This window comes from Mesitornis unicolor, unplaced genomic scaffold (assembly GCF_000695765.1).
Source record: "Mesitornis unicolor isolate BGI_N332 unplaced genomic scaffold, ASM69576v1 scaffold8916, whole genome shotgun sequence".
Lineage (NCBI taxonomy): Eukaryota > Metazoa > Chordata > Aves > Mesitornithiformes > Mesitornithidae > Mesitornis > Mesitornis unicolor.
Window position 1 is genome coordinate 13,376 of NW_010192948.1, and position 19,449 is coordinate 32,824.

Sequence of the window (19,449 nt, forward strand, 5' to 3'; positions counted from 1 at the left end):
TTGCTGGCAGCCCATGAGGCTTTTCTAGCTTACTCTACAAGCCCATCTGGGGAACTGAGAGGAGTTGTTGCTGAGCTGGGAGAGCCTGGTGAGGAATGGACACACTGACCGAGACGGAGAGCAGCGTGCGCAGAGAGAGACTGAGTGAAGTGGACCTGGAGGGACCAGGTGAGCTGGATTGCAGTCAGAGGGAGCAGTGAGGTCTCCTCCAGCCCCCTTATGTACCCTCCAAATCGGTGCAACACTTCCGAAACTGGGAGGTTTGGGTTTGTTAACCCTCCTCTGGCCCTTCTGAACGCTCACTTTTGAGCCCTGGTTGGAGATGCGGGAGTGCGACGCTGCGCTCCTGGGGGTGAAAGCACCCATGGAAATGGGCTGACTGCAGCAGGGAGGAGCTCTCTGAACAGCAGGAACGCCTGGGATGTTCACATGGATGTGGGTGGCTGGTGCTAAAGGCCAGGCATCTTCCTGTGGTGCAGGAAATGTAGGGTAACCTGAAAATGTGACTAACCTGTCAGCTACTTAATGGCAGCTGCCTGCTGCATTTTGAAAAGCGTATGTGCCATTGGCACTCACCGTACTTCATTGCTTGCTTAGCCACCTTGAGCTAGTATTTATTTTTTGTTTCTTTTCTCCAGACCTGGCTCTTATCACTCTCTGTGTTAAACTGCCTTGGTCACGTCCTAGAAGTAACTGGATTATCTTGTGCGTGATGCTCTGCCACATTGTTGCCCTGTTAAATATTAATAAGCCCCTTTGATAAACCTTTGAAACGTGCTTTTTTTTTTCCCTTTAAGTGCAGTCTATCAGAACGGTGAATGACTGGTTTCAGGAGAGCATTCCTCCAAGTTTTCAGACTGTGTGGACAGTTTATTTTCTCTTTTCTCAGCTGAAGGCGCTCTGCTGTTGCCCATTCTCTCTGCAATGGCAGGACTCGTGGTGTAAGCACAGATACAGCCACTACAATAAATGTCCAGGAGCTCCTGGCTTCTTGGAAGCATTGACTGTATTATGGCTGCTGATAATAGTGTAGAGATACAGAGACAGCCCTGTGTTTGCCAGTATTTTCTTGTGGTGAGGTGCTCGCTCTTTAGTACGGATGACCTACATCTGCACTTCAGCTTGGAGGAAACAAAAACTTGTACATAGGGTCATGAGCATATTGCCAGGATCTCCCACAGATGAGCTGGGTCTTCCTGTCAGCTAAGGATCAGCAGGTTCTCCAAGAACAGCGTGCCAAATCCTGTCTCCGCTACCTGAGCTGTGCAGAGGTCAGTGTGTGAGACTGCAGATTCCTTCAAGGGATGTGGAAGTCCTTGGTATTCACTCCATGCTTGATGCTGTAGTTGTCTTGCAGTAGAACTTGCATCTCTAATGTGGATGAAGCTCTGCAGAGGACTTCTCCACCTGCACTCTGCTCTGCCCTGCTGTCTCTGGAGAGAGCATGCAGCAAGAAAAGATCTGCTTCTGCAGGCTGACCATGCCTCTGCTTTAATGTGCTGTCTCTCTGAGTCCTAGAAGTGCAACTGCTTTTCTTTTGTAGTGGTTCTGCCTCATGCTACAGGAAACAAACCAAGGGAAGTGTGGTTGGGATGATTCAGAAGCTGCCTATGGAGATCCCACCATCATCCTCTTCTGCCCGCAGGTTGCTTGGCCACATCTGGCAGATGCAGGGGCCTCCTGACGTTTGGAGCTGGCTGTTCAGTTTAGCTTGGTGTCTTCTGGCAATATGGAGTTACTTTAATAAGAGGCCATCTTCTTACAGATCACAGAATCGCTTGGTTGGAAAAGACCTCCGAGATCATCACGTCCAACTGCTCCTGTCTACCCCCTAAACCATATCCCTAAGTCCCTCGTCTACCCGCTCTTTAAACACATCCAGGGATGGGGACTCCACCCCCTCCCTGGGCAGCCTGGTCCAGCTTCTGATGACCCTCTCAGTAAAGAACTTCCTCCTTATCTCTGACCTGAACCTCCCTTGGCACAGCTTGGTGCCGTTTCCCCTTGTTCTATCCCCCATCACCTGGGAGAAGAGCCCAGCACCCACCTCTCTCCAAGCTCCCTTGAGGCAGTTGGAGGTGGTGCTGAGGTCTCCCCTCAGCCTTCTCTTCTCCAGGCTAAACAAGCCCAGTTCCCTCAGCCGCTCCTCATCAGGCTTGTTCTCCAGAGCCCTCCCCATCCTTGTGGCTCTTCTCTGAACACGCTCCAGAATCTCAACATCCTTCTTCTAGTGAGGGGCCCACAACTGAACACAGCACTCGAGGTGCGGCCTCACCAGTGCCGAGTACAAGCACACTTCAGGAACGTCCATCAAGGATCGTGTATGTGTAGAAGCACTTAAGGGAAAGTGGAAGTCCTCCAGGTTTTATGTGCACGCTCTCCTTGTGTTCTCCTTTCACCCATCATATAGAGCCTGTGATGCTGTGGGCTTGCACAGCTGGAATGAAGTAGTTAAATAAAGTACAAAAGTCCTTTTATACAGTTGACCTAAAACATGGGGGGAGATGAGGACACACATGTTTTGTGGCTGTGGTAGGGCCAAAATCTGGGTGAGTTCAAGTGTTGGAGGACTGTGCCTGTTGCAAAGTTCATTTGGACAGTGTAACTGTGCTGCTGCGTGCTCAGAGGGTGCTCCTTTTTGACAGGCTCTGTGTTGATCGTGTGTACTTCTGCCAAAACACAAAGCACTTCTTACTCTGTTTCACTTTCTTGTAGATCCTGAAACTGCAGTGTTGTACTGCTCAGCAGGTGAGGGATCAAATTAAGAAAATACTGGGATTTATATCTTCAAGTGAAACCTTGCATATCAATTTAGGCCACCTTGAGTCAAAAAAACCCCCAGTGTTTCAGCAGTGATTTAACTTTTCTGGTTTGATCCCTTTGGTTTTCCTGTTATGACCTGAAGAGTACCAGTGAGTGTCCGAGAGCTCTCATTCCCAGGGCATGTCAGCTTGCCTTGGGATGCCCATCGAAGCAGCTCCTGCCGTTAGGTGCCTGGCCCCGCGCCTCTGACAGAATCCCCTGCCCTGCCTCTGGTAACTGCAGCTCAGTTGCAAACTGTGTGAAGGCTTTGGAAATAAAAATACGCTAGCTCAGCAGCTGCTGCACAAAGAGCTGAGCCAGTCCCACAGAGGAGGCAGGGAAGGGGCAGGACAGTTGGTGGCAGGAGCCTCTGGCTGCTCCCACTTAAGAACCAGCCTCGATTCGCTTGGTTTTGTTTCAGGCATTGTGCTCTGGGTAATGTGACTGTTGCAGATCAGGGAAAAATCAGCAGACGTTGGGTTTTGAAGCAGTGCTGCTCTGTAGCAGCGCTGTTGTTTCAGTGGCCTTTCCGTCATGGGCTAAAATAGAAGGATGCTGTGGTGGAGCTGGGGCACAGGGGGACAGAGCAGGGATGCTGTAGTGATCTTGCTCTGTAGTTCTCACATGCTGAGCCATGCAAAGGGCTGCATCTGGGGGCAGGGGAAGGTGTCAAGCCCCTGCAGGTCTTCAGCAGCGGTTTGGCATGGAGCAGTGACTCCAGGCTGCTCTCTTCTTGCGTCGCTGCTTCGGTGCTGTCTGCACAAGGACAGCTCATAGTGAACCCTCTGCAGCCCGCCCACAGGAGCTGAACGTCTGGCCTGAAGCTCCTTTTCGCCAGGATATGGGGCCACGGTTTCTGGTTTTGGTCCTCATTGTACCTGTTACTGCAGCTTTGCTTAGTAGCAGGGTTCAGTCTGGCTGGGGAGGGCAGAGAGAAAGTGCACGAGGAGAAATGTGCTGCTTTTCCCCTTGACTGTCTCCACGTGTAGGGTACATCCCTCCACCTCAGTTGTGTATCTATGTATAACATTCAGCATTGCACTCCTAAGCTGTGTCATGCTGGATTAAATCCTTGACTAAACCACTCATTCTCTTCACCAGGAGTGGGATATAAACTGCCTCAACGTAGAGCAAATAGAGTGAAACTTGTGCAATCTGTTTGCCAGGAGACCCCTTCCTCCTATTTCCTATGCACATGGAAATAAGATACCACTCTGATCCTGGCTTGCTGATCACAGCAGCTTTCAAAAATCCTCCCCGTGAAGGGGAATCAGGAGCCTTGCAGGCTGACAAATATCATTGATGCAGCCCTTTTCTGAAACGGGAGGAAGAGAATTGACTCTGTAGAGTTCTGGGGTTTGGATAAGACTTTAAAACGGATCGTGTGAGCCGCCGTGCTGTGCTGGGAAGTAGCAGAGGTGTCTGCCCAGAATGCAAAGCAGTCTCCCAGCGAGGGGCAGCGCTGCTCCTGGAGAGCAGCTTGCTTCTGCAGAGGACTGCTTCATTTTCCAAATGTGATTTAGTGTGGCTGGAACTGGGCAGCAGAATGGGCGCTACGGGTGAGTTTGGCTGTGTCAGTTCTGCCAGGTGAAGCTGTACCTCCAGCTCCAGGTGCCCACTTCATATGAGAATATCAAGTGGCTTTAGCTGCATCCCACCACTGCTGCTGGCCTGTGTCTTTCACTGAGCTGAAAAGCACTCGGATGGAGAAATTTCCCTCCAATGTAATTACATGAACAAAAATAATACGTGGAAGGGGGTTGAGTTCCTATTTGAGGTAGGGGAGGAGCCTCGTGTTAAATGTTTAAAGTCAGGATTGTGTTGTTAGACCAGCGTGCAAAGAGCTCTCAGAATTTAAAATAAAAATGAGGAGGGTTTTGTGATGAAATAGATTTGGAAGTGGTTAAGTACAAAGGTGGTAAAGAAAGAGGAAAAAATGGGCGAGCGCATCAAATGCTCTTTGGCGTAGGCACAGGGGCAGATGGGGGCTGTTTTCCAGCAGACTGGAGTGCATGGCCTGAAGGAAGTGCACGTGGAGTTACCTCCCCGTGGAAGGTGAGGGGCTGGAGCAACAGGAACCAGATACCGACATGGTTTGAAGGCCTTAAGATGTGCATCTTTAGGCAAGGAGACAGGCTCCTCACCAGGACAGCTAGGTGCTTGAACTGCTACCTTCCACATGCAGACTGGCTTCCTCTCTGGCCAAAAGAGGAGCAGGAGGAGGGAACCAAGCATTTCCCCTCACAGTTTGTCTGTGTAGAAGCGTGTCAGGCCATGATCGTCTGGAAAGCGCTGCTTTGGAGTGAGGTGGCCTTGGCGTGTGAAGGGGAGGTTGTGACTTGAGGTTGTTCCTCGGTGTTTCAGTTTTTGGAGCTACTTTCGACATCAAGGATGACTCTTAGGGTGGTCTTAGCTTCTGTAGCGTCCACCCTGTGGTTTACTGTGGGGCACGGTTCAGTGCAGGTACCTGGACCGTGCAGTTGAATCAGCCACTGACTGAGATGACAGCTTCCCAAGGAGCGAGAAGAGTAAAGACTCTCTGGTTTCTTGCATCTAAACTTAAGCTCCCACACCTTCTCGTTACGTGTACAATACCATCTGTACCGAAATGAGCAAGTTGGAGCTCTCTTTTCTGCTAAGTTGGAGCTCTCTTTTCTGCTCCACTGCACTTTTTCATAATGCAAAGGATTGGATGTCGAAAGTACGCAGGTGTTGAAGGAAAAGCAGCAAAGGCAAAGGATTCACGGTAGTTCTTTCAGAAATACTGCCCAATTAAAATGCTGCCTCTTCATATAAAATACATTTGCAGCAAGGTACTTCAGAATGATTTATCAGCGCTTGCTTTGGAGAGCGCTGCTTCCAAAGTTGCACGAAACGTGAAACTAGCAATGGAAAATCACTATGGCTTAAAAAAAACCCAAACCAAACCCACAACAAAGTAATGATTCCTCGGCCTGAGGAAGGGTGTGTCTGTCACTGGGTTGTGTAAGGGGAAGTGGGAGCACTGTGCTAATAACATTCATGATAAACTGCACAGTTAATCATCACCCAGCTGGGCCCTGATTTCTCTCCTTTTCGTTCTGGAGCGGAGGGGTGGTAGTTAGAGGGTTTGTCATTGGAGGGAAAGGGAAAATGAATATTTATTGTGGCTTTCTTTATGACAAGGCACTAACATGACTCCCGTCTGTATTTAAATGCTGTCCCCAGGTTACGACTATGGCTATGTCTGCGTGGAGTTTTCACTCTTGGAAGAGGCCATCGGATGCATGGAAGCCAATCAGGTTGCTTTACACTTCGGTCAATGCTGCTAGAAGATTTTTAAAGTTTTTTCTTTTATGGTGGGGTGGTGGAAAGCCAACGAGGTGTTTTTATTTTTCGAATCATTCAAAGGATCTGTTGTATAATACACAACGTTACGGTTTAAATGTTGTTTCCAGAAACTTGTAAAAGGCTTAAAAATGCCAGTGTGAAAGAGCTGCTGGACACCAAACGGTCTGCCCTGCTCCCTAGCGCACGTTGGCACACTGGCTAGAGTCAGAGGCTGGTAGCTGGCAGACCCCTCACGCAGGTTTTTGGTCCCGATGCTTTTGTGCTCACACTGAAATCCAGTTGGAGAGATCTCTGCTAGCGTTCAGCGCCTCCCCCGGCTGTGTGCACACACACATACACATGTGGCTGTAGGTGAGGCCTCTGGTATGCAGCTCTGAGTCAGCTGTGACCTGCACCCTGCGCTTTTCCATACGCCTCGTGTGCGGGAGAGATCCTAAATTGTGCGTCTCCCCCGTGTCTATCCTGTCCTTTGGCAAACCGGAGCTGCAAACTTGAGGACTGCCCTATGTGCAGTTGCGCCTGGTAAATCTGAATGTTTCCGGCCCTTAAAAGTGCAAAATGGCTTAAATCCCTAGGGAATATTTGATAGATAAAACATAGATTCCCGTCTCGCACTACCCTGCCTGTGCCTTGGAGCTGCAGGTGATGGATCACTTAAGAAAACCCACTGAATGATTGATCCCCCTTCCTCCGCTATGTCCCTTAAGTCTCCTCTCTGCTGCCTTTTTCCTTCTAATTTGCCTGAGTAAGAACCCCCATCCGTTACCTAAAGCCTTTTTACCTGAATCCCAAGTCTCGCTGTCATGGGAGGAGAGTCATGAGTCAGATTCAGAGCTGTGCGTCTGCGAAAATGCGCTTCCAGTTAATGAGGCTTCACAGCTGGGGTTTCAAAGGTCCCGCTAAGTGCTCGCATTTGCCTCTATTTTCAGTTACAGAGGTATTGCAGCTTACTGACATGCTTTACAGAAATAATTCTGTTGCTGGGAAGGAGCCTGGTGCGTTCCCACTGGGGTGGTGGTGGGGAGCACAGAGAGAGAAGGCTCCAGAATTAATTATGGCTTTTACCTTCACTGACAACTTTTGGTTTTCCTTCAGTGCTGCCACAATTCCCGATTTATTTTGTTGTCACTGAGGAATCTGTAATTATGTGTGACACTCCTTAGCCAAATGCCTCTCCATATTCTCTCCCCAGTTCTGCTCACATGAAATAATGTCTCCCTGCATCAGAGCAATTCCCAAGCAGCTGGGAATTTTGGAGTTCCTCTTTTTCCTGATGTCGATGCCTGCCCTGCCCCTTCTCCCATTTGGAGCATCCCTGTGTACTTGGAGAGGTGTTTGACTTCATCAGATTTGATCCATTGCTACAGCAAAAAGCCTGTAAGCACCAGGCCTTAAACTGAACTGGGTGTCTAGAGGTGCCCAGTAAATGCACTCGAGGAGGTTCTGGCATTTGTTCAGCTGCCACTTGCATTGAGCCTTCAGGCTGGGTCATTTTTGGCCGAGTTCCCCCTCCAACATGCAGGCAAGGTGCTGCCAGGACCCCCTGGTGGTGCAGGTGATGGTCTCAGCTCTGCGCTCTACCTGAGACACCTTAAAAACAAGTAGGGTATGAAGTCTTCTGGTTTTCCTTCCTGCTTTACATGGAGACCTGGAAGATGGAGTGGTTGGAGGGGATCATCTCCAAAGCCTGCCCATGCCCATCTTCACTGTGTTTTGGCAGAGCTTCAGTAGTTTGTCAATAGCAAAGCAAGAAATGTGCTTTTTGGGATGATCCAAGCTATTTGAATTTGGTCAGGAGAGTTGTAACTTCTGGCTTGCTCCACGTGGGTTAACTCCTCTAATTTGGTCTTGATTGAAGAGGGAATAAAAAGGCATCCTAATTACTTAAATTTTAAAGAAGTAGTAAGATTTATAGCTGAGCTGCTGCAGGAGAGGGAGCTGACTTTTAGGTTCTCACTAAGAGCCAATTAGAGATATTTAGAAGGGAGTTACGCCACTCAGTTGGCCTTAGCCAACAGATACCCCATTTTGATATCTTCCGGCAGGGGTTGGAAGATCATCTCCCTAAACTGAGAATTCATCTGCGTTTTCACAAGCTGCAAAAACCAAACCCTGTGTTAGCTGAGACGTACGTTCTTGGATAGTTCAGCTATTTTCAGAAGGTTATCAGCTACCCCTGTCAAATTCAGTCACTTGTGAGAGCATAAATAGCAAAACAGTGTCAGCCCACGGTGACAGCATAGCCGCTCACCAGTCAACCTCCCTGTTTCTCAGTCATCTGTAGGCTGGGAATAAATAGCTTTTGTGGAGACAGCGTTTTTTTGATGCAGTTTAAAGCCTGTTTAGCTGCCCCTAAAGAACAAGTTGCTACATCCCCATCTTGTATCATTCCTGCAATCCTTTCATTTCACTCAGCCCAGGCCAGTGTCCACTTAAGATCATTCCCAAATTTGCTAACTACAGATTTACCAGGTCCAACTCCCTCTGTTCAGTAAGTCTAGCATGTGTATGTGACCGCTGTGATCTGAGGGGGCTTTCTACTAAACACACGCTGACAAGGAAACACCCATCTTCTATACGGCCCTAATTTTGTAGGGGATTTTCATTCAGCTCCTATTAACTGCTGCAGCTAAAGTAACAAAACCACCCCCCCCTTATTCATTCTTTTGCCTTGTTGATTGTCGCACTGGCAGTTTATTGCAGCTCAAAGGTCCTGTCTGATGTGTGCAAAACGTGATGCATCGCTGTTATCGCCAGCGCAGGTTTGGCTGGGCGATGCACCGGCTGCCCGCTCTCCTGCTGGTTTTGGGAGGCTCTTTGCCCCCACAGGGCAGAGGGGCTGTGGAGTTGTTTAGCAGGATGGTTGGTGATGCCCCTCTTGGTCTTTCGTTACAAGTTGGCTGGCATTGGACTTTTAAGAGAGGATGCCTCTTTTCTGTCTGTGATGAGCTGCGTTTCTGCTGGGGAGAGATGGGTATTTTAAATGGAAAATCAGGTTTCTGTCAGCTGAGTCCCTTGGTTTCTCCTCAGGGATATTTCTCTCCTTGATTCTAATATTTGAAAGGCTGTAGTGTGGCGCAGCATTTGTCTTCCTGCGTTTTCTTTGCATTCAGGCTTGGTGTAGCCCCTGGTGTAGTTGTGTCCTGTCTGGCAGCACCAGGTTGGCTTCTTGGGGGCAACTTTGGGTGTCCATCCCATGGCTCTAGTTCTCCTGATGTGCACTCCTCCTTCATCTGCAGAAGAAACACACATAAGAAGCTCGTTACTGATGGGAAATGAAGTACCCTTCGTGTACTTTATTTATTGTGTAGGCAGGTGAAGGAGGAGCAATGGAGAGCGCCTGTCTGCTGCCTGGGTATTTTGCTGTTTTCACTGAGACAGAGCTGTTTGTTGTCCATATGGAAGAAGAAGGGGTTTTTTAAGCTTAGGATCAAATGGTTAGTCTTGTCTGACTATGTAGTATTGTCTCCAAATCCTCTCAGGCCTCAAACTTAGCCACACTGGCAGCGTATTTCCTCGCTTTAGTTGCTAGTAACTAACATCTTTGCAATCCTTTCCTCCAGTTTCTTAAATAGGAGGGCAACAATGAGAGAGCTATTGCATAAAGATTTAAAACCAGGTAAATCTTAAATGATTGTGGTGGTCTCCAGGCATGGGCTAGAGCGGTCATTCCAAGTACCTTCCTGCACTGAGGCCAAGCACGCTTTGGGGAGCAGTTTCCTCTGCAATGCTGTGCAATCCTAGTTTGGCTTGTTGAGCACAGCGATACCCCCGTTCCCTGCTGGAAAAGGGTAAGAGGGATTCTCACTGGGTTTTGTGGGGGCTCGCTTTACTTGAGCACGTCCCATCACTGTGCAACTGGGAGCATCAGCTGCACGTTTGTCCTGCTCTGAGCCCATCCCGTTTTATCCATTCACTGCAGTGCTTTGCTGCACTGAATAGTGTGAACGTTCTGGTACAGATCAGCCTTCACAGGCTTTTCACTGTAGCCGTTGGTGTTAAAAATCCACGAGATGCTTTGACAAGCAGGCAAAGCCTAGGACTTTCTGTCCTATAAACATTTGCAGTAACCAGTCACAACTCTGTGTGGCTTCCCAGTTAAGTACAGGAGCTTGTGGTTGTCCTGAGAATGCATCCGCACCGGTGCCCTGCAGTATTTGTTGAAGCCTGTGGTGCAAGAAGCGTGTTGCAATTTGTAAGAGAAAATGCATGTCCGAACATCGAAACTAATTGTTTTCCTTTTGATAGGATGTGTCAAGTTGTGGAGTCTAGCTTTTTTTAATAGAAGCTGCCCCTGCAGTGGGAGATAACACCCACCTCAAGTGTATTTTCGTGGGCTGTGTGGTATCCATCATTTACTCGCTTGACAATGTCGCTCCATCTCTTCAGCTTTAACCTGCAGTTGAGGTTGGTGGTGACAGTTCAGTGCGTCCACGGATGCACTGAAATCCATTTGGGTGTTAGGCTAACAGTGCTGGAGATGGCCTTGCTTTTGGTATGGCCTTGGATTATCAGCTGACGTTATCTTCTGCTTTCTTCTTGTCTGTTAGGTGTGTGCATTTTGCTCAGGTTGTGTCATTACGTGCATCTTCTTTTTCCCTATTAAACCTGTCTTGCTTTTCACGGTGTGGATTTCTAGAATTGCCCTGTGGAGTCTTCCACGTCGAGTGTGTGTATAGAGAGGGAAAGGCTGGTGTAACCGGGCAGTGTTTCTTCTATAAACATCCTAATGATTTGGGAAACGTGCACTTACGTAGTAATTTTTATGATCCAAGTTCCCTCCGTAGTCTACCTTGTAATCAGAGGAGTGGCTTTCCAGGCAGCAGAGCTGATTTGGTTTGGGGTTTTTTTTGTGTCTGGTTCAGTGTGTGACCTTGTCACGAGCTCACCCTGCTCTTACATCACTGAGGCTCGACACGTTGAGTCAACCGTTTGCTCATTCCCCCTTGTGTCTCGCTAATCCCTGCATCGTACCATCGTTTAATCAGAGTTGTAAGCCTCTGGGATCCCTACTGAAGCCTGCAGTGGGAGGCTCCCAGTGCTGGGCAGAGGCTTGGCTGTGAAGAAACCTGCCATGACCTGTGACAGGGCTGGGTGTGTGGGTGTGCATGTGTGTATCCTGCAGTGCTGTTGTGATTGTCTGCTACTCTGGTTGGAAGGGCTGACTTAATCTCTGTACGCCGCAGAGATCGGCCTTGTGCAGAGGAGGGTGTCTTTTGTTGTAACGTGTAACTGCCAAAATACTCTAGCACTGAAAATGTTTCTGTGGACCTTCTTCTCTTCCTCACCTCACCTGCTCAAGCCCTGGGAATCCTGTTGGTCTGCCTTTCTTTGGCACAGGAGGTTGTAAGAGATCTGCTGCCAAAGACTTCACACACTCTTCCTTCAGCCAGCGATAGCTGCCCATCAATGTGGGTTTTTTTCTAGCCCTACCCGGATAAAAAACTACAACCTTCTTCTTGGCAGCTCTGTCCTGCCTTGCCTCAGGAAGCAAACCGCGCTAACCAACGTGTCTTAAAATAAAAGTGCACTTTTAACTGGAAGAGTTGTGAAGATGCATCTTCTTGCTTTACTTGTGCGATCCCAGCTTGCCGTGTCCGTCTGCTCTTACTCAAAAATCCTGTCCTCCTTTTCCTCTTCCTCCTTTTTCCTTTCAGCCTCACCTTCCCCGTGTTACGAGGATTGTGTGTGTTTGCTGCTGCTCGGTAATGGGATTGTCTCAGGATGAGGGTGATGTCTCAGAGCTTCTGGGTGAGCTGCTTGGAGCACGCAGCAGATGTGTGGGCAGGACTTCCTTAGTGTCTCTGGTTGCTGCCGGGGGCGTATGGCCCAGCAGGGTTATCTCAGGACTCGGATATTGCTCAGAATTAGCTCTTCCCTGTCCTGAAGTTCACCTGGGCCGGTGTATAAATAGGTTGTTCCAGGTACAGCATCCTTTGCTACCCTTCTCCAAAATGAAACTGCCCTCCCATGGGCCCCTGGGCATTTATGTTGTGGCTGTGGGGTTTTTTTTGCTGGTTGATGTTAACAGATCTGTGTGCTGCTGTATCTTTGAAGTGTCTCTTCTTCCATGAAGATCTCAAATGCCTTGTTAACCAAGTGTTTCTCTGCTGGTGATGTTCTATTTACGGTGCCAGGAGCTTGAGCTGGCAAACATTAAGAACTAATTGTGCTTTCCTGAAGTTTATTTAAATCATTTGATCCGTGAGTGTTGCCAAGATAAGTGTCCAGCTCTCTCTGATTGCCGTGATGTGATCTACCTGCAGCATCACCCACTCCTGTTGCAGCATCCAAAGGTGCGTGGAGGTGGGTACTCCCTACACTGGTGACTCAAAGTGAGGAACCGCTGCTGGTCCGCTGGACCTTTGGTCGTGCCCAGTGTGGCTGTTGTAAAAATGGGGGTACTTGAAAACTTTTGCTTGTGAATATAAAGTGCTTGGCGTGCCACAGATGTCTGCTCTCTGCTAAAATGGTGTTGCAAAGCACTACCTGGTAAAGCAACACCTAAGAAATAGCTTTGTTTCGGTCACTGTCAGCATGCAAAGCATTTTCCTGGGTGATTTAGCATCTGGTGCACTCATCCTTTGAATTTGCTTGTGCTGATAGGTCAGATCTCACCTTGAGCTAGAAAGGATTTGAAGTACTCCTTGGATGCATATGCAGGATAGGGATGCTGCCTTGCCAGGTCCTCTCCTCCTAACAGGTTAATGAGGAAATCTTGGTCACAGATGCTGTGTTGGAGCAGTTTCACCTTTAAATGGAGAGCAGTGTTACACTGCTGCTCTCACAGAGCGTGTGGTTTTTGTTGCATTTACACTCGTGATTGGTTGATTTTCTGTGAAGCTCGGTAGAAACTCTAGATCTGTTCTTGTGTAACCATCTCAAAGGTGTTTATCGTTGTAGCATCGCAGTACTTCAGAGGAGCATGGTAAAGCAGCTGTAGTGCGGGTAGTACATTGCCACGATTGATTGTGTACGTGGTCAGAAGGTGATTTTGGATTAAGATGTAAAATCCCTTGATCAAGCTCTTACATGAAAGTTAGGACTTACGCCACTCATTTGCTTTGATGCCTTTGAAGTGATCCTTGAAGGAAGCTGGTGACTCCCAGAACTGCCGATGCACGATCACAAATCCCCTCTGTACTCTTGAAGTGCACAATGCTAACGATACGACTGAAGTTATTTAAAGGCAACACGGTGAGAGGGCTATGTCTGCATGGGTTCCTCTTCCATGAATAAAAGCATCTCGGTGAGCACACAAGATTCTTTTCCGGAGCCAGACCATTTTCAGTCACAGGTTTGCCGTGATGGTTTGCACGAGCCCTCTCATTGCAGCAGAGGTGGCAGTTCTTCTCAGCCCGATCCCAGCGACGTCGAGGGGGATGCCAGATATGTTTTACGAGCATCTGAGCCAGATAATAGCATTAAGACTCCATCTGGCCTATTTTGAGAAGTGGGAGCACACCAGAATGTTGTTGTGGTTGCCATTTGATGAGTCGGTTGTGTTCGTTTCAGCATCAGAACTGTTCGTTCGTGCTTTGATATCTTGGCAGCGATTGCTTTTTCCATTCCTCGGTGCGCTCGCGTTGTTGGATTGCTGGAAGGTAAAAGAGTCTAGAAACTAAAAAAATATCAAACTGTCCATTGCCAGGGGTTAAGGAAGGCAGAAGAATTGTTTCCTCCTCTTAGGAGGGCAATAGTCAGGCAGCTTTTCTGCAGAAAGTGGGTTTGTTTGGTTTTATTTGGTTTTTATAACTGTGATTGTGATAGACAGTGAGAGAGAGATGGAACTTCCTTCAGCTGGGAATCTTGGTCTGTTTTCTTCCCAGCTGAGTTTGTATTAGACCTTTTGGATGTAAATCGTGGACGTTTGGGTACCCTGAATTGTGGTACAATCCAAACGAGTACCTTGGATGTTGCCGTGTTCTGCTGGGGTTATGAGAATCATGCAAGGAAAAGGTTAAATTCGGACGTTTCAGGTTTGGAGGTGCAAGATCAAGGCTGTGGCAAACAGTCAGCACCTTCTATTTGTGAATTTCTGTTTCCGTTTCACGGTAACTGGGCTGTTAATGTTCTTCACTAGAAATGAAACATGATTACAGTGGAAAGTGGGGGCTGGCACGCCTGAGTGGGCCATTGTGCCATTATCCATCAGTCGCAGGCAACAAGGAAACGGGTATTTAACACAGAAGGACACACCGTTATTACCCGCCCCGTTCCCCCGCGAGCCGCAGGGCTCTTTCAAGGCTCTTATTAAAGCTTTAATACCTACAGAGATCACGAGAAACGAGAAACGCTGTGTGCTGCAGGAGCAGTGATCAGGAGCAGTGCTGTCCTTCTCCATCCGTGCAGGACAAGAAGGCCTGTCAGTGGAAGAGCACCGAGGGCGCTGGCAGATCATGGCCCTCCGCCCTGCTGAGGAAAGGCACAAACTTCCCCCAGCCCTCTCTTGTCTGAGAGAGGGAGAATTTCTTCCTGCATCGCATCTGGCAAGCTGTTTAACCCAGCTTGTGTGGACAGGACTGAGATCCTCAGTACCACCGTGTGGCCAGCTGGTTTGTCTTTGGTTACCGTTGCTCCCTGAAGAGGGCAATGAGGGGAAAATCCTGAAGTCGTTTTGTCCAAGGAGACACAGGGAGGGGAAGTGGGAAGTTCTCCCTGGCTTCTGCAGCGACAGAAGCTGTAAAGTGTGTGGTTGACTTGGTTCAGTGACGTGTCTGATGTGAAGTAGGGCAGAGAGGTTCTCCTGCCCCTCTACTCTGCCCTGGTGAGACCGCATCTGGAATATTGCGTCCAGTTCTGGGCCCCTCAGTTCAAGAAGGACAGGAACTGCTGGAGAGAGTCCAGCGTAGGGCTACAAAGATGATCAAGGGAGTGCAGCATCTCCCTTATGAGGAGCGGCTGAGGGAGCTGGGGCTCTTTAGTTTGCAGGAGAGGAAACTGAGGGGAGACCTCATTCATGTTTATCAATATTTAAAGGGTGAGCGTCACGAGGATGGAGCCAGGCTCTTCTCGGTGACAAACAATGATAGGACAAGGGGTAACGGACACAAACTGGAACACAGGAGGTTCCACTTCAATTGGAGAAGAAACTTCTTCTCAGTGAGGGTGACAGAGCCCTGGCCCAGGCTGCCCAGAGAGGTTGTGGAGTCTCCTTCTCTGCAGACATTCAAAACCCGCCTGGACGCCTTCCTGTGTAACCTCATCTGGGTGTTCCTGCTCCGGCAGGGGGATTGGACTGGATGAGCTTTGGAGGTCCCTTCCAATCCCTAACGGTCTGGGATTCTGTGAAAGTAGCCTCAAGGACACTGTGTGTACACATTGACAATCACCAGATGTTGCATCCAAGGGTCCTCCTGCATCTCCATCACTTCAGGCCGCCTGTGAGTTCAGTTAAGGATGTCTTCCACAGGATGAACAAACAGCTTCCAGAAGTAGATTCCCCAAGGGACAGCGGGCTAAAATCAAATGTGTCATGTAATGAATTACATTTTTCATGAGGGTCAAAGCTGTAAAGCTGTAAATAGGAGATTTAAGTATTTAAATCTCTGCAACTGTCTTTTTTAGAACAAGAGGAGGAAAGTAGTTCTCTCCTGTTTTCATAGACAGCAGGGGAAATTTTAGGCTTTGTGATGTACAATCCTTGTCTTAGCAGGAAATTAGCAATATGCAGATGGGCTTCATGTAACAGATTTGAGCCAGGATGGCATTAAATGCCCAGGCAAACACTTGATGTACTTTTCCATCAAGGCTCTCAGGAGCAGAGTTAACAGAGACAGTAATTTTAAGTCCTCAGAATCCCAAGTCTCGCTAAGAAGCTGTCTCACGGTGCAAAGCTGTACGTTAATGATACAGTGACTAAGGTATTTTACTTGGAAAATCTCATTGCTTCTTCCCAACTTGTGGTGTCACTGGAGAAGACAGCTGAGGTGGTTTGGGTTTTCTTTTAATCCCTGACAACACGTTCTTCTGTGCCTGGTCCATGTGAGGCCGGCATTTGTCCTCCACCACTGCTTGCTTCTCTGCCCATTGCACTGCCTTAGCTTGTGGTGTATACTGAGCCAGTAAGAAGTGAATTCCAAAACTCCTTAGTGATGGGCAAATGCTTGATCAGTCTGATTCTGAGAGGAGCTGAAGGCATCACCTCTCTGGTGCTCCAGGGCTTGCTGCTGAGGGATGAGCAGGCGCACACGAGGAGCTGGAGGCAGCCCCTCTGTGTCCACCCTCGGTCTGCAGCGGTTCACTGTGGGGCTGGTCTCTACAAGGCAGCGTGTTGCTGCCTGGCTTGATACATCCCTGGGTATTCGAGTCCTGGAACAGGTTCACGTGGCAATGCCTGAGTCATCTGCTACTGTGCTGCTTACCTGGCACTTTAAGGAGATGTCTGTACGTGCTGTTTCCCCTTCCCAATCCCTTGGGGATTTGGCCAAGCTGGGGGGTGCTTCTGACACAGGAGCAGGGAATAGTGTTCTTTTCTTGGTGTCAGGATTATTGTAGGAACTGCTCTCCTGCACGCTTGCTTGCCTGGCCAGACTCTCTGAAGAGCTGAGCTACAGCCTCAGAGCCTGGATATCTGCACAGGAGAGTCGCTGCTTCTGCCTCTTGCACCCTGACAAGGCACTAAGCTCCTTTCTTCAGCAGCTCTGGGAATTTGCCAGGAAGGAGGGGTCTGGATGTACCCTCTGGATGTTGTGGATGAGCTTCTTAAACCTCAGTGCCCCTGTTGTGGAGGAGCTGCTGGGTCCTGTGGGGAGCTGTGACACCCATTAGTGTTACATTGCACCCAAGCCAGGCTGGCAGGAGAAACTCATTTCCTTCCAAAGGGCTGAGATAGCTCTGTTCTTACACTGTGCCGGGTTTCTTGGGCAAATACTGACCAAAGAGGTTAGAGCAGCTGTTTCCCAAATCATCTCCTAAGAAGAGCTCTCTTAAGAGGCAGCAAGTGCTCAGATGTAGAAATCGTACAGGTGCCAGCCTGAAGAAGTGCCAGCTGCCTCATGGTTCTGTCCAGGTTTGCCTGCTAAGGATCTGGCTTTAGCTTTTGGACAGGCCACCTCAAGGTCGTGGTGACGTGCTGGGAACCATCGCTGAGACAGCACAGGTAAGCGTTGCACTGCTGGTGCATTCCCCCTGGCAGCTGGCTGGGTTCATTCTCTTACCCTGTTGTGACCAGCATCAGGCACCCGCTTTTGCCATTAACTGGGAATTCGGATATGTTGAACAATGATGTCTCCAAGGACAAAACCCTCTTGTCATCCACATGACTGCTCCCTCTTCCCAGAGTTTTTGGGTCTTCTCCTTTCAGCAGAGGCTGTCCTGCAGGGATCTCTCCTGAGCACTGGCTGCAGAGGAAGCATTGCCCATGAAGGCTCCGGGTGCTTAATTCAGTGGGTGTGGAAGGGAGTCTGGAGGCAAGTCTAGGGGAGCCTTGGAGCTGCTCTCTTCCCCATTTACAGTTGGCATGTTCCTAGTGAACATTTGCTGCTGTGCAGAACGTCCTGTGCTCTGGTCCTCACACGGGTCAAGCTGTGTTGGAATGGGTGTGCGATCCCACAGCCACACGCTCCAGTTAAAGGACACGCTTTTATTGGAGTGTGGGATCTTTAGATGCTTAATCAAATACGCTCAATTGTCTAGAGATAAATGTACCCCTTTAACGCAGAGCTTTCCAGCCTGACTCTTCCCAGCATGATTTTGCATTGGGATTGCTCTTTAGGAGTTTTGATATTGTGCTTTAAATCTATGAGTAAGGGACTGAGCCTTTCTTCGTTGTTCTCCCAGCTTCCTTATGGCCAGGTACCCCTGGGGGTAATGCACAGGAAGGTCCTGGGGTGGATTGTGCCCAGTGTGCTTAATCTTTATATTGTTTAAGAGCATTATGGGGTGAAATGGTCTTTGAGGAAGGAGGTCACCATATAACGAGGTATTGAGAAATACTAGGTAGCTAGGGCAGCATTTTGGAGGAAGAAGGGAAATCCCTGTGTTGGGTTATGGGGTGAGATGGTCTTTGAGGAAGGAGGTCACCATATAATGAGGTATTGAGAAATACTAGGCAGCTAGGGCAGCGTTTTGGAGGAAGAAGGGAAATCCCTGTGTTGGGAGCAAAGGGAGTCTTCAAAGCAGCTGATGTTCAAGCACAGTGTCCATGCAATGGACTGTGATGGATCAGAAAAGGAATAGAGATAAAGCAGAGCCACGTGGACCCTTCCCTGCAGCCATCTGTGAGCAGTGATACTCCATATACTAAATATTTTAATACTTGTAAGTTGTGATAGTTTAAGTATACTTTTCAATCACAGGGTTCAACCTGTTTCATACATTTTTGGGCGTGGGAACAAGTGTTTGATACAGAATCATAGAATCATTTAGGTTGGAAAAGACCTTTAAGATCATAGAGTCCCACCATATGCATGACCTTCTTAGCTTACCTCGTAGAAAGTCCATAATCATCCATGCTTCTCTTTAGCTGTGGTGTGGGAGTGCAGCCAGTAGCACCTTAACACAGAACTTGTCCCCTTGGAGCTGTTGTCCCCTGATCCCCCCAGGTCCCCAGAGTCTGAACCCTAGAAATCATCTTCTGATCCCTTCATACTGTATAGAAAAAGCTTTCCTTTGACAACTTCCACGTTTTTCCCCATGATCCTATAATGCTGATCTGCAAAGGTGCCTTCTTCAGAGGGGTGAGGGAAACTGGAGGTTGGGATTAGCTGGGCAGGGAGATGTCAGGGCTTCCAGTAGCAGGTGAACGATCCAACTTTGCTTCGCTGGAGCAAGGAAAGCTTTCGGATGTGTTGAAATCTCCTTAAAGGATGCAATGCAGAAGCCATTCACATCACCTAGCACCCGAAGCTGGCACTGGAGCATGTGAAGTCCTAGGCACATTGCACATCTTGTCAAGCTGCGACAGATCGCTGTTACCCTTCCTGGAGCTGTAATTGGGAGCTTGCCTGTACTGACTGTTTTGGTGGTGTTCTCAGAGCAGGACTGAGTGTGCTGACAAGTGAAGCAAATGCTGTGTTTAAAAGATAAGCGCTTTGGGAGTCCTAACTTGGAAGTGAATTGGCGTTCAGAATTCAGGCAATAAAATGGAGAGAGCTGGCATAGTCTGAAAGGAGATTTCTGTTGAGTGTTTGTGAAAAGGATGTCAATGGGGGGGAGATGAATTGTAGGAAGATACTGAGACTTGCTTAAAAAGAGTATGGCTGGTATCCAGGGAATCTAGAAATTGTAGGAAGAAAGCTGGAGGTGTTTCAACAGGCTGGATGGGATGTCTGTGGAAATAAGGTACTTAAAGCATGCAGAATGTCACCTCCTGCT

The 19,449-nt window shown here is 48.6% G+C and overlaps 1 protein-coding gene across 1 annotated transcript in view; it reads left to right on the forward strand.

Moving 5' to 3' along the window:
- The window catches only part of LOC104542837 (RNA-binding protein 6-like), a 50,722-nt gene that overhangs the window by 8,976 nt on the left and 22,297 nt on the right, over positions 1–19,449 (forward strand). The window contains 1 exon segment of the mRNA XM_010187290.1: positions 6,010–6,083. Coding sequence (XP_010185592.1) covers positions 6,010–6,083 — 74 coding nt within the window.